Source organism: Canis lupus, chromosome 35 (assembly GCF_048164855.1).
Source record: "Canis lupus baileyi chromosome 35, mCanLup2.hap1, whole genome shotgun sequence".
In the NCBI taxonomy this organism is placed as follows: domain Eukaryota; kingdom Metazoa; phylum Chordata; class Mammalia; order Carnivora; family Canidae; genus Canis; species Canis lupus.
Window position 1 is genome coordinate 11,537,405 of NC_132872.1, and position 15,507 is coordinate 11,552,911.

The 15,507-nt window shown below is 40.9% G+C and overlaps 1 protein-coding gene across 4 annotated transcripts in view; it reads left to right on the forward strand.

Annotated features, from left to right (window-relative positions):
* LSAMP (limbic system associated membrane protein) overlaps positions 1–9,300 on the forward strand; it is a 637,815-nt gene extending 628,515 nt beyond the window's left edge. For all 4 annotated transcript variants that reach the window (XM_072812461.1, XM_072812458.1, XM_072812460.1 and 1 more), the window contains one exon: positions 1,346–9,300. In XM_072812461.1, coding sequence (XP_072668562.1) covers positions 1,346–1,443 — 98 coding nt within the window. In that variant the 3' untranslated portion in view covers positions 1,444–9,300. The remainder of the gene's footprint in view (positions 1–1,345) is intronic.
* Positions 9,301–15,507: the final 6,207 nt, after the last annotated feature.

Here is a 15,507-nt window from a genome sequence, read left to right on the forward strand (position 1 = left end):
TGGTTTTATTGGGTGGTTGTTGCCATTGTTTATGTAAAACACAGATTAGGAAAACATTCTTGAATTCAACATCTTCTCTGTTGTTTGGCCTCTGACCAGATATGTTTGTAGACAATCCTGGAAACATTTGCATACCAGAGGATGCTTCCGTTGCACATGCAAACCATCATAGGTCTCAACACACACGCGTATGCACACACGTGCACATTCATTCACACACATTGATCTGTATATGTGCCCTCAAAACTGCAAAGTGACCCATAATTAGTCACATTGATTTCTCTTTTAAATATCATTGTCTAAGCATGCAGTCTTAAATCTAAAAATCCTTGTTGTGAAAAGTACTAACATTTTCTTCCTGTGATGGATCTATATGAACAGAACTATGCAAAAGGAGAAAATGGAACAAGCAAAGCGTCAGAGACGAGCTCTTGGGGCCTACGTTTTCTGCCCCAGTTCTCTCCTTTCTGTCAACACACAAATCCTTTCTCCGCTTTCCTTTCCATTCCAGTCTCCCTCTTAGATCCACACTCCCATATACCCCACATCGTGTCCATGTTGGGAAAACTAAGGTGGCAGTGGGAATACACGGGGGCCACCCCTCCAGGGTGAATTCTGGACAAGTCCATGTCTCGGTTCTGCTTCTGGTTTGGACCTACCTCTTAACGTCTCTAGGTTTGGTGGTCCCTGTTGTGGTTTTCCTGTTGCCTTTGCTTTTGATCTTTAAAGTGTCACATGAAGAGTTTGGACCAGATGATCCCCGGCTGCCTCTTAAGACCCTACAAGAGTTCACTTATTCTCTACCTTGCAGCAAGGTGACATTCAGCCACAAATGTTCCTTGGAAACAATTCCCCTTCCCATTAACAAATAAATAATTACTGCTTCCCCCTGAGAAATGAGAGTTTCAGATTGGTCCCATGTTTTATTGATGGAGACACTGTGATGAATCAGCTGGAGGAGCCGGTGTCTGGCTGCTGAAAGACCCCATCAATGCTTGGAATCTTAACGAGTGCTGGCATCACAGCGCTATGCCGAGCAGAGCGTGCGAGAGGAGGCTGGGTGAAGAGGAAGGAGCCCGTTGCACCAGCAGACACGTCAGTGAGCCTTCTCCAGCAGGAGAGCTCTGTGTACAGAAGTGTTCAATCACGGAAACCCCTTGAGATACTTAAAACTCAAGGAGAAGGATTTAGGGAAGATGGTGAGCCCTTCTTGGGCTGTACCCAAGCGCACTGGCTTTGAGGTGCTGCTCCCTGGCCCTTGTACCTCCGACACTGCCCGCTGTCAGCTGTCACCTGGAGTGGGCTGGCTCTAACTCTTCTCCTGTCTTTCTCTTTTGCATCGCAGGGCCCGGGTCGGTGAGAGGAATCAATGGATCCATCAGTCTGGCCGTACCACTGTGGCTGCTGGCAGCATCTCTGCTCTGCCTTCTCAGCAAATGTTAATAGAATAAAAATTTAAAAATAATTTTAAAAAACACACAAAAATGCGTCACACAGGATACAGAGAGAGAGAGGGAGAGCGCGCGAGATGGGGGGAGCCTGTTTATTTTACAACGTTGTGTGTTTATAGATGAAGGGGGAAATAAGAAAACGAAGAAGAAAATGCACTTAAGACCATTTTAAAGTCCATCAATAAAAGTCTAACTATGAATCAGGGTGGGAAACGCTCTACAAGGCTATGTGTATATCGAAGCAAATGTATTCTCTATAAAGATGACATCATGCTAAGGACACCCGGATGTTGTAAAAATAAGTCAAGAGAAGAAGTGTCAGATGGGTATTAACCCCCCCACACACACACTTTATCCTTCCTTCATTCTTTTTCATCCGTGGGGAAAGAAAAAATAAGGTCTTGCCTTTGGTGTTTCTATTTCCATCATCTTTTTATTTTGTTTTTCATTTGAGCTGACTCCTAGCCATTTCAGACTATCAGTGGAATCCACGCTGGAATCCTGTGTCGAGCCTTTATCTGCCTCCACTGTCTCCCCAACTTTTAAGACCATCTCCTCCCCCTCCAGTGTGTTCTATCTCCCCTACATCCATCCCAATTACTCCCCCTTCAGCCCCCCTGCACAAGGCCCCCAGCTGCTGCTTCTCTTCACCCCCTCCCACCCCCCCAGCACCAGTCATGCCGCAGACACTAGGAAGTGCCATTTTAATTTTCTCCACTGTATGCGCGTGCTCAAGTCTCGCTCTCACGTGGGTGTACGTGTGTGAGCGTGTGTGTCTCTCTCTAAAGCATGCCAAGGGAATGGTCCATGTGTACATAGACTCATTGTGCTGTAGATACTGTCCCGCATTGTAATTGTGAGACGCGGCTGTGACAAGTTGCTGGGGGACATGGTGGGGAAGGAGGCGTGGAGCAGAGTCCCCCGCCCTCCCCCCCATGGCTGTCACATGACATCAGCGTGTATCCACACCAAGCCGTGCCCCTTCTAAGGGCAGAGCCTCATATTCCTCTTAGTCCAATCATCAGAACCCAGTCGAGAGTCACTCAGAATATCACTGTAAATGAAAGTGCCTACTATTGATGGGGTGAGCGAACAGTAGAAAGAATCAGTGACGTCAATGAGGTGACCTAGGAGAGAAGGTTTCTGATTTCACTCTTGTTTCATGAGTCTGAGGAATTGATATATTTCCTGGCTTTCTGCAGGCTTAGATCTGCTCTGCTGCAGGAGTGAGTAGCATGTGTTGAGTAAATCCCAAGAAGCAGGAAGGTCTCCAAGTGTCAATTTCCAACAAAAGGATGATGAGCCACGTGGAGATCTAAGCAGCCCTGTTTTGCCCCTTCCCTGATCTTCGAATAACACTGCATTTGGCCCATGGATTCCCTTGAGCAGAGATTGTTTCCTATTTCAGATACAATATAGTGAGAGTGAGCAAGGCAGGAAAAGCAGACAGATGCACCGGTCCCTACTCATCTTGTAGAGATAATGGCAGAACTGTGTACAAAGCGTTGACCATAACAAGAAGGAATCCACCCCTTGTGCTCCTTTGCAGATTTCTGACCTGGTGGTGTAAGCTAAGGCTTTATTTGGTGGCCTCCTTTATGCTCCACTGGTAATGTTTGCAGTGTTCATGGTAGTCCATCATTATCCTAGGCCAGGCCACTAAGATCTATGTCACCTTCCCTGCTCACTTTTGGCTTCCGGTTCCTGAAAAAGATACTGTGGGGAATATGCTGCCTAAGTTCACATCGACAAGAGTCCTCTGAAATGTGAATTCGTTCCTTAATCAAAAGAACCGGGAAAATAATTTAGGCAGAAGTTGTATGCATACCACAAAGCTTGGTTATCACCGCAGCACCAGAATTTTCTTAGGAAAGGTCTTGCGGAGAGAGCTGGCTCTCTGCCTGTAGATATCTTTGTCAGGAAACCAACCATTGCTTTCACTTAGACTATAGGAGGCATCAGAAGTGGCTCGGTTTATGAAAAGACAGAGGATTATTATTGAGGTCCTAATTGAATGTAAAGCCAAATATGGTACCTCATCTAGTTGTGGAACTTGAAAAATAGCTGTCACAGGATATAAAACAGGAAACTTCCAAACTGCAAATAGAAAAAGGAAGGAAGAGAGGAAGCCAGGGAAAAAAGAAGAAAAGGGGAAAGGAAGGAAGAAAGGAAAAAAGGAAGGAAAGAAGGAAGGAAGAACGGAAGGAAGGATCTGAAATTTCTACTGATAGTTTTTTTTAATTGAAGGTAATGAGCCTTGTCTTTGAAGGTAATGATCTCTTTGATAAGCAACATTTTAAATCTGTTCTAGGGGATTCTATTGTTTGTTTTAGAAAGCTTATTACCAGCCTTCTTTTATGATTTTGCAGTTTAGACAGGAGACAGAAGGACAAATTGGGCTTGGGGATGGATAAGAGTATTTGTGGCAGATCCTCACATAGAAGAGAAATCCTTATCCAAGAAAGTAGCTACTAAAATATAGGGAAGGTGAGCCATATTCCTATCCAGCATCAATTTATTGACAATCGGGGTTTCTCTAACATTGTGGTCGTAGTACAGGAATAAAAGTTTATCATCATTGGTGATAAATGTTCCTCATATATTGAAGAGCCAGTCACATCCTTAAGTGGAAGCTTTAGAGGAATGCATGCTAATTTAAAGATATATAAGAAAAGAAAAGTAGCAGGTGTTAATTCGGTTTAGTGTCAGTTTCGGGAACAGATCCTTGTGGCATGTGACACATTTTAATCATACGCCTACATTTCATATTATCTCCACCCTATCATAAGGACAAGGTCTTGGTTTTATGGAAGAAGATTCTCCACTGAAAGGAATGTCTGCCTTGTCAGCACCATTTGTTCCCTGAGTTTTAATATAATTGACCATATATTAAACATAATTAAACATATATTGAATATTGTGGTGTTTGCATATATCTCCGGCAGGATCTGGGAATTTAAAAAATTGGTCCTGGCTCCTGTTTCAGAGCAAACATTGACCCCAGAAATCTCATAGGTTTGAGAATGTCTCTAAGCAGTGTGAAGAATGGAGGAGAACATAATTTGGAGAAAGGTCAGGAAAAAGGTAGCAGCCAGAGGACTACACCAAGAAATTGAGTCCGAACATGGAACTTCTTGGAATTTAGTTCATCATATTGCTCTAAATCCCTTCAAGAATCTTGTCCGTTGGTACTCAAAACTTGAAACTCTGCACTGAAAAGAACCAACTGGTTGGAAATAATACCCTGAGAGAAGTGAAATTCATCAATTAATCTGAATGGCTAATATATTTAATGTCCTCTGTATGCAAAACGAAACTCCACTATTCATAAAATGAAATCCTTAGAACTGACCTTCCGTTAACGAAAGCAGAAATGACCTTGACCAAGGGCACTTCCTGAAGAATGAGAACTATCCTAGGTTTTACAACTGCAGAATTATATCCTCTGTGCAATTGTTCATCAGAAGGTGTTGCCTTGTTGGAGGAACAGTCTTACTTGTTTTGAGACATAAAATCCCTCTGCCCTAAAAGAACTAAGGCTTAGGGAAAAATTGTGTTTTCTGTTGGGGAAGAATTGTCCTATTGACCTTTGCCTTCTCTTCCAAGTCAGACAGACTTCTCCCTTGCCATGGGCATTTTTTTTTACCACATATTCAGTCAACTGGGGCTATTCATAGAGACCTTGTAAAAGTACTCGTGATTTTCATGTTCTTGGAGACAGAAACAAAAATCTGTTTCTCCTCCAAAAATGGACTTACCTCCTTTGCACACAAAAACTAAACTCCTCAGCATGAGATTATTTCTGAGTTATTACCTACGGGGTGGTTAGCTTCTTAACTACTCCAGAGTCACAGTTTCCATCCCCAGGTTGCTTGTGGTTTGATTGTTTCTATTGGCTTGTCTCCCAGAATCTCTCCTTTTGTTTTTTGCAGGCCTTGAATTATTTGTGGAAAAATAATATATATGTGTATGTATTTTTTTTAATCTTATCTTTACAGATGCTATATTTACAATATTGTATGTATTATAAGACAAATCTAGAATAACGGTTTAAACTTAAAAGGAAGAAAAGTACTGAATTTGGTTTAAAAAAAAGAGAGCTATGCTTCATTTAGAAAGATACGGAGCCCCATCTTTTTCCATTTTGTAATTATTTGTTTGAGAGGAATTTGTTTGTAGACCAAGTTCCATGGATTAACCATGGCCTTATTTTTCTCATCTTCATAACTTTTTAGCCTGGATTTAGTCTCAGTTACCAGTAACTATCTTTTTTTTTTTTTTTTTTTAATATAGAAATAGAAGTGCAGTGCTATATCTGACCTATAAAAACTATTAATATTTTGAAGACAAATGTTAAACATACCACAAAAATGATGAGATAGGACCCTAAATTAAGAAACACAAATTCAGTTCAGGAAGTCTTCTTTCTTACATTCTTAAAATATTTCTCTTCCAAAGACTACATTTGCCCCAGTGATGTAAATTTTCCATCATGGTTGGCATAGTATCTGTAAACATCTCACTAAATGCAAAATGGAGTTTACATTTATGTGCATACTAGTGGAAGAGAAGTAAACTATTCTCATTTGCATGTAGCTGTGTTGTCAAATGCGGCCAACTGAAATTCAAGAGAGAATTTGTTTTCACCCAGCAATGTACATCACTTTCTTCTTGGCAAAGAAGCTGGTGTTAACATTAGGTTTAGGTTTAACATTTACACCAGCGCAAATGTTTATGGATATTATGGAAAACTTATTTTAAAATCTTGATTTCTTTTCAGTGCATTTACATACTGTGTGCTGATTAATAAATTAGGCACCAATCATGTGTAAATCAATGTAAATCGCTAGTTTATGTACATGATATAAACTATGTAAACTTCATTTTTCAGGCGGTGCCCAGGTTCAGCTAAATCTATTAATCTTAAAGAAAAAAAAAACCCCCACAAAATAAATAAAAACTGAAGCATTTCACAGGTCAGAATGGGAAGGAGTATGACTAATGTCTCGAACAAGAAAGTTGCCTCAGCAAAAGGAAGCAGACCCACAGGAATTCCTAAAGGTCGACATCCTGCTCATGTCACAGGAGGCCACCTCTTAGTTCCTGTGGGACCTAAGTGGAGTTTTTCCCAATTGTTGCCACAGTTGGCTCACCTGACCCCAAAACAAGGGAAATGAGAAGACAGGGAGGAAGGAGTTTTAAGGGCTCGTGTGTCTGTTGCATCAACTCCCAGCGTCTTCTTGATACTTCTTACCAACCATCTAAGATGGCTTATTTAAATAGGTCCAAGGAAGTCACCTACAGCTCGAGGAGTACAATATTACTCCATTTTTATTTTCCATCCAAAAAATGACATTGGGAAAGCTTCTTTGTCATCTTGATTCTAAGAAATTGTAGATTTCTTAGAAATATGTTATATTCTTGAGAACTATCTTGCCAAGTTACCCTAGGAAATTATTACTTTTACTTAATCTGACAAACCTATATTTCTACATACCTATCCTGAATATTGCAACTGAGGACAGAATTACTTTAACTGGGAGTATCTCTCTCAGGCACCTTCTCTTGGAGTCTTTCTGAAGGGTCTGATGTGTTTATATAGAGTGACATATATACATTTTCTACAATCTGAACAGCCACAAAGAGGCATCAAAGAGATGACTTTGGGACTCACGAGAACTTTCTGCATGGACTGTTATAGAAAGAGATTTAGGTCAAATTAACATTACACTTAAAGTACATTCCTCCACCCAAGATAAATGGCAAGTTTAAGGTGAAGCATTGGAATCTGGCTAGGGTCTGGCCACACAGACAAGTGAGGTGACCTTAAGCAAGTCACTTAAACTTCCTGAGACCTGGTTTTCTCATCCCAAAAATAAGGTATTTGGATCACATCTCTCAGACTTCTGGCAACTCTAAACTCTGATTTCAAATAAGAATTTAATGCTCATGTAGGATGTGGTCAGCTGATCATTCCAAACAGCTGCATGTCACCTCCAGTTTGGCCCCTCTCCCACCTTTGTTCCTCCGAACCATCATTCCATCATCTCCATTTCCAAAGCAAAAACTTCTAGACTACAGGGTCCCTGGACAGGTTCTAAAATTCTCTTTTGAACAAAACTTCTTAGCAAGGTAGAGAAGGGACACATTCAGATGAGACTGAAGGCACTGAAATAACTGGAGTTGTTTCCTTATAATACAAAATCAAACTGCTGAACTATATTCTAATAACTTTTCATAGGAAGGAAAGTAGCCAGGCTATTATGCATGTTGTGTGTATGAAAGGAAACATCAGTTTTGTTTTGTTTTTTGTTTTTTTTCTCATTCTGGGCCAAGTGCCTCATTACAGTAAATGTGTGTCCTTGAAAACTCTTTGCTTTTGCTGATGGCAGTAAGCAAGTGGTCCCAGGCAGGTTCAAAAGGCTGTTCTGTGAGAAACAGACAAGACAATACATTTTGTTTTGTAAGGATTTTCTCATGGCATAGTTGCCCTAAACTTGACTAAGAGGCTGTGAAGTCAAGCAAGTGGACTGAGAGAAAACAAGCCTCATTTTGAAAAAGTACAGGTCGAGATCATTTAAAGAAGACAAGCTAAAAATAGGACAAAAATAAACAGAAGGTGACAGAGTCGAACACAGGGAGAGTTGTTGTGAAAGGCCCAAATCAAATGTGGAAGCTCAGTTCTCTGAGAGAAGGGTACGCAGAAATGCTATTTCTCAGGCAGTTCGTGAGGAATTACTTTCTTGTGCCATATGCTGAATGGATTGAGCACAGGCCCACTTGTTTCAACCCATCAAAGTGTAGCCCCCCACTATCCTGGAGGCTCAACTTAGCTTTTCATTCATTGCCTAAGAGAACAGAAACATTCTGAGTCTCCCGTGTCCCAAAGAGCAGGGATTATTCATAACTTCCCAGCACGTGTATTGGGTGATGTAGATAAGGATGTGCGATGTGTTTAGAGCACTTTCAAAGCTCTCTTTAAATGGGAGAATGACCCACCCCTCCCTGAGGACAACTCTCCATTTGCATGGTTATTTCAGAGGTGTCTCATTGAGTGGTGCTCCTGGATCTACTCCTACAGCTATGTTTTCCTCTGCACAAGCCTTCTGTATGTAAAAGCCAGGCACAGAGTAAAAATCTGCTTCTTGCAAATGAAGAAAATACGTGGAACTACTAGCTTCATGGCACGCAGCAGTAATTCTAAGCTATCTGCAGCCTTTTTGGGACCCACTTCCCCAAGTCTTTGCTCTTCACCAGAGAATGTAAATGGTTCATTCTGGTGATCGTGGCCAAGTGCTGCTCCCTAAGTATTCACTGGGATGGGGGGAAGGTTAAAGGGAAAAAAAAACTGCAGGGGGAGAGAAGCATGGAACAAAACCTCCACCTTCTTTCCCCCCACACTGCTTCACCCCTTCCTTCTCACTGCTCTATTGAAGGGTGTATAAATCCTGCTCTTGGTTAGAATTCTCCTTATTAACAGTGTTATATACATATAAATATATATATATATAAATATATTCCTTTTTTTTCACCCCTATAGACTTTTCCTTGATGATACAACACATGGCCATTTTTTTGTTTTTTGTTTTTTTGTTGTTCAAAGTTTATTTTTGTTTATTGGATGGATCTTTTTTTTTCCCTGGATACTAGCTCTGTGGAGGAAAATAAAAAGCGCAGTGTGTGTTAAAAAAAAAATTAAAATTAAAAAAAAAAAAGCTTTTTTTCTTTTCTTTTAAAATGTATTTAAATTCTGTTTCTCTCTTCTGTTACTTTACACGTATGAATGCTCTGCTCTTCTGTGATCTTAAAACAAAAAATGAAATAAACGTGAAAAGGAGATGTGTCTTCATTGACCTGAGTCGGTGATCTTGTGGTTGACTGCCCTGCCTCTTGGAGGTTTTCATGAATAAGATAGGAAATGAAGCCAATGATGAAAATAACGTGAGGAGTGGGTGGACAAAATACTGAAGAATCCCTTGAAGGCTCTATCAATATCTCTCCTATCACAGAAGGGAATGTGGTATTTACAATAATTGTCTTCATCTAAGCAAAGAGGTTCTCTGCAAGTTTTTTTTTGCCCTTAAGGGGCAATAAGAAAGAGCATTAATTACCATTGGGAAGCTATAGATGGAGCATTAAGAAGTTCCAGATTGTTAGATTTGAGTGAGACCTTAGGACATGATCCCAAAAAACATTAGGGAATATACTCTTTCTTTAAACTCTCCACAGTAGAAGTATCTTTAAGGATTAGTTTTAATAAGATCCTACCTGATAGCAGTAGAAGGAACAAAATGGCTTTCTAAAGCCACCTATTTTTTTTTCTACTTATGAAATGGAGAGTTTGTTTTGTTTTCTTTTCTTACTGAGAGCCATTACCTTCACAAAATGTGTCCAGAATCTCTCTACAATTCCTATAGCGTTGCACGGGACAGACAGGAGATAGCGAAAGAAAAGGAGAAATAAGCAATTCACAGTCCAAAGGGGTTGAAGTGGGTTCGTTGTACATGGGAAATGATTGGGAGGGTCTGAAGTTTGAGTCATAGTAGCCAAATTAGGTCAAGAAAAAAACAAGAGAACTGATGTTGAATCAGACTGGGTGGCTGGGGGAGAGGGTGAGGAAGTAAGTACTGGTTTGCTATCAGCTTCAATAATTGGCAAAAAGTCTCAAACAGAAGCAAAACCCTTGGTCTCCTTCTGGTTTAAAGAGACAGTTTAACCCCAAATTTGAATTTTATATAAAATTCTGAAAATGCCTTTCTTCAATGACTTTACCAAACTCAAAGTTAAAGACAACAGTCATCAAACAAAATTGCCCTCACGCCAGACACGAGCCACACGTGCAGGGACCCCCAAGCCACCATCATTTCTGATCAGCTTGCTACAATTCAGAGGTTCCCACTACCCTCTCAGATGTAATAATTTCTAGAATGACCCAGAACTCAGTAAAGTGTTTTTCTTATGATTACAGTTTTATTACAGCAAAAGGATGCAAATCAGACAAAGGTAGAGACATGTAGGGCAAAGTCTGTGAGAATCCCAAATGTGAAATTCCCTTTGTCTTCTCTCCAAGAAGTCAGGACACGCTACCCTCCCAGTACATTGATGTGTGACAATATCCAGAATTTGTCCAACCAGGAGGCTCATGCAATCTTTGGGGCACAACGTTGCCTTTTTTTTTTTTTTTTTAAAGATTTTATTTATTTATTCATGAGAGGCACACAGAGAGAGAGGAAGAGACACAGGCAGAGGGAGAAGCAGGCTCCATGCAGGGAGCCTGACGTGGGACTCCATCCCAGGTCTCCAGGATCGCGCCCTGGGCTGAAGGCAGCATTAAACCACTGAGCCACCCGGGGCTGCCTGCACAACATTTTTATTAAGAGTTTGATCACTTAGGCATGATTGATTGAATCACAGGCCGAACAGCTAAATTCCCATCTCCACATCAGACTGATGGTATCACCACAAGACTCAACGCCGCATCTACCCTAACTTCATGGCTGGTATTTCTGGCATGACCAGTCCCCATCCTGAGTCATCTTGTTGTCATAAACTCTCTAGGGGTCCAAGGGGCCCAACATGAGTAACAACGAAACTCCTACCACTTGGAAAATTCCAGGGACCTAAAGGTTACCCAAGAACCTAGGGTAAAATGTAGCCAGTCTTTATTATATACCTCCCATTTCCAACCTTATATTTAAAAAAAAAAAAACAAAAAAAAAACACTTGGAATCTCTAATAGCATTGTTCCCAAGTGGCTTGAGACTTTATTTCCTTTTAGCCACAAAAGCTACAGGGTTAGAAAGTTAATACCACCTCGAGGCTTTGCCTTCTGAGTGCCTCAGAAGAAATTCCTTGTTGTATACCCTACTTTCTACTGTCTTTATATCCATGTATTTAAAAGTATGTTCAAAGCAGCAGCTGACAGCTGGGAAGAAGGTGAGTCTGTAATCTAACCTCTTAGTGAAAGGTCTTTTTCACCTTGGTGATCCTTTCAGACCCAGCATGGTGAACGGCTAGTAATTTGGCAAACGTTTATCAAAATAGAATTGAGTTGTGTTCAATGCAACCAACAAATAGACTTCATGCAGAATTTGTCTCTACCAATCACTGTAACCTCACCACAGTGGTGGAAGTCTATGGAACAAAAGGCAGATCCCCCCTCACACGCACATACTATATTTGTTACACAAACATGGTACATTTGGCTGCCTGTAAGCCCAAGACTGGAGACTTAATGGTCTTTGGTGTGAAGGGGAAAAGGCCCTTTCTCCACTCTCCCTGTCAACTTCATTCTCTTCGACTCCATAGACTGGCCCATTAGGATACTCTTTCCTCAGTCAAGTTACTTCCTGGCCCCAAAATTTCAAATTGTTGAGGATCTTTTGCAAACCCTGAGAATTATGTTTGAGAACACTGAGGAGGGGAGGTCTTCTAATTCAATCACCTCTCATAGACCCAACCATTCTCAATGAAAAGGTGTTGACTGACTTGTCATGTGCCTTTAAAACAAGACCGTTTTTACTACACAAGGTTGTGTGAAATTGGGACTGGCCATGTTATCTTTGCTTTGCGTTATTATCTGCTTGCCCTGCCCCTGTCTGGCCTCCCAGATCAAAATCAAGATCTATCAGTCCAAAGTACTTCCACCTTGGGTCTGTGCATGGAAAAGATGCTCCTACTAGCAGGAGCAGACACCAGAGGTGGACCTGAAAGCAGGAGTAGGGCTCCCCAGAAAAAGAAACACAAGACATAACTTTACAACACAAGAGAAATCACTTCTTCCCCCAGCTATTTTTGTGTTCTATGCCCTCCCAGCTCTTCTAGCCCAAGCACACTTCTTGCAGAATTTCCTACGAAGTGTTAGAATTACAAACAAATGCAAAAACCTCAGTAGTTAAAGATTTAAGGGAACAAGTGGAATGTAAAAACTAACAGCCTCCATCAAGCCAGGAAATAGCCTAACTATATCAGAGACAATAAATCAATGGTAAAACTCCCAGGGCTATTTCAAAAGTAAAGTTTGACCCAACGTACATTCTTGAATTGTTTTTGTGGAATTGAAACTGTGCCCCATAGGGTTAATGAAGTTAAAACTAGCAGAAAACTTAAACCCTGTTTTTTCAGAGAACTGCAGCCAAATGTATCATATGTTTGTGTAACAAATTTCGTGAACTAATCAGCTATTGTGTCTTTTCAGACCCTTACTAACAAATCCACGAGCTGTTTTTACAGAAGCCTGGACTCAAGGTCAACCGAAATGATTCCAGCCTCTGAACAAGCAAAACCCTGCCTTCCTTACCCAAGATAATAAGCCAAAGACCCAATCCAGTTTGTATGGGCTCTCAGAGCCTGCCCATAGCTGTGTCTTTTCCAGGGGTTACCTCTGCTTCATTATAATGTCAAAGGCTCCGCCCTAGGAGCACAAGCTCATTAACATAACATAGGATCCCTGTATAGGCATGCTTTCTAAATATTACCTGTGCAACCTTTTGTCTGCCTTCATGTGGGATGACAAAGCTCCCTTCTTCGACTATCCATCCTTAAACCCTAAATAAAATGAACACACTCACCCCTGCTCAGGGAGCCACCATTTGGAAGTTATTCTCCATGATCTCCTTATTTACTGCAAATAAAGATTACTTTGTGCAACAATGCCCCCCCCCCCCCCCCCCAGTGTAGTCTCTACCTGTAACTCTAGGATGAGGGAACTTTTGGTTACAGACCCTGATCAAAAGCTCAGGAATGGAGAAGGACTCTGATAAGGCCAAGAGAAATGATGTGGTTGTGGTCCCAAGCAACTTCAGCTGAAGAGTCTTGAGAAGCTCTTAGGCAGTTGTCAATGGAAAAGGACCCGCCCCACGTTCTCTGCTATGGCAGCCGTAGGTTCCACCCACAACCCACAGACCTCTACTAAATTAACATTTTGACTCCAAATCCGTGGACTTTGAATCCCTGTCCTTTTATTCTTTCCAGGCTCTTAGATAATTAGTGTAACCTGCACTGCTGGGTTTTTGCCTTATCCTTAATATGTAAATTCCCAGGCCCTCTACTAGCAGTCATGAGATGGAAGAGCCTTCAAGTAGCATCGATTCACCCAGATGCATTAACATTTCAGCAAATTCTGAAAGAAAAAAGAAAACAAAACCAACCAGAACCGAGAGGATTGACCAAGGAAAGGACTGAGAATCCCTTCTGAATAGAGACACTTCCTACTTGCAATGCTGTTGGGTTGTGGACTTGAAAAAGCTCCTCATAAACGTGGCCCCTAGGTCTGGCCAATCTTTTCCCACTTCACCAGCCTGGACCAGCTGTGGTACACTGCCCTGAAAACCTGAGCAGACCTGGAGAGTTATGTTTGCCTGGCCAAGAAAGAAATGAGCCCAAAAGAGGCCTGGTTCATGCCCATTAAATACACATGGGCTTCCCCAAGACGCACACTCCCCCCACCCCCTACACGCACTCATCATGCAGCCACATTCCAGGACCTGGAGAATCTGTCTCAGGGCATACACGACCTCTGGCAAAATGTGAAAAGATACACAGCTCTCCCTCTGCATCTATTAATCCTTGTTTTTATAGACTCCATCTTTCAATGAAAAAAGCTTGGTTCACGCTTTCTCTTGTTGTTCTAGAGGAATCGTAGCCTTCTTTCTAAATAACAACATTGATATTTTTCCCTTTTTACTCCTAACTTGTGATAAAATAATGGTACTTTCAGGATGATGAGATATTTGGATATTAAGGAGTTGGACTAGCAAGGACCCCAATTACTCTCACATTCTAATTTTTTTCTTTTCTTATGAATTCTTTTTAAATAATATTTATGAAATGTATTAATATATGCCTATCCTTCTTTGTCAAAATAGCACCCATATAAGTAGTCCTGATATTATGTCTCTCTACTTTAACAATATAATGATGCGATATTTATGTATGAAATGTTTGCAGTCACTGTTCAGATTATTATCCGATATTGATTATCTTATATTGATTCACATTCTAAATTAATACTGAGAAGAAACAAGAGATGAAAACACAGGAGAGTTTTCTTCCCCAGTGTGATTAGTGTTAACGACACAGGCCTGCACACCAGGGCCACCGTGAATTGTCACGCTAGATCTTAATGGGAATGAACTGAACTTTTCTTTCGTTTTTTTTCTGCCTCTCTCTCTCTAATTTTTTTTCTTCTGTTTAAAGTACCCTGAATAGGCACTAAGGTTTTCATCTCCCCAAAGTCCCTTTGAAAATAAAGAAGTAATAAAGCAGAGGTTAAAACAAAAGTTCCTGTGGATACAGTCACTGTTTTCATTAACATTTTAAATGGTTATTTTTAATGGTACATTTAACTAAAGCTAACTTATCCATGGAAAGAGAATATGGCCATTAAGATCGGCATCTGTTGAACAAACTGAGGCCCACGTTCAGTGATGCATGATTATAACACCAAGAATATTACATGCTAACAGCAGCCTCATTAGCATTAATTGCTGCATTTTGTCTCACTTAAAGCCTCCTGTATATATAACATTTGCTAAATACGTTACTGTTTTTGAAATAAATTCACCCTAAAATATTATCACATAAATAACAATGGAACCAGGATTGGCACGGGGTGGTGCAATGAGAAGAAAAGAGAGCCAGTGATACCTCTGTGGCCTGACAGTGACGACACGGCCTGACGATGGTAACCTGAAAAGAGTTCACACAGAGGGGAGCAGCACTACAAATACAAGGTTACTTCTCTTTATTTAACAAGTTGTTCAACGGGAGTGGTGGGAAAAACCTCTGGAGAGGTGTGAATACACAGATGCCAATTACCGTGCACTCATTCATTCATTCATTCATTCACTTCTTTGTCCACTTACAAATCTCCTGAAGAGACCAGTGTGGGCCATGCATCATGCTTAATTATTCACCTGCTCCCTGAGGACAAGCTTTTGTCCTCTGGACGTTATGTCTGGCTGGGAAGACAGACTTTTTTTTTTTTTTTTTTTTAAGATTTATTTATTTTAGAGAAAGAGAAAAAGAGTACACAAGCAGGGGTGGGGAGGAGCAG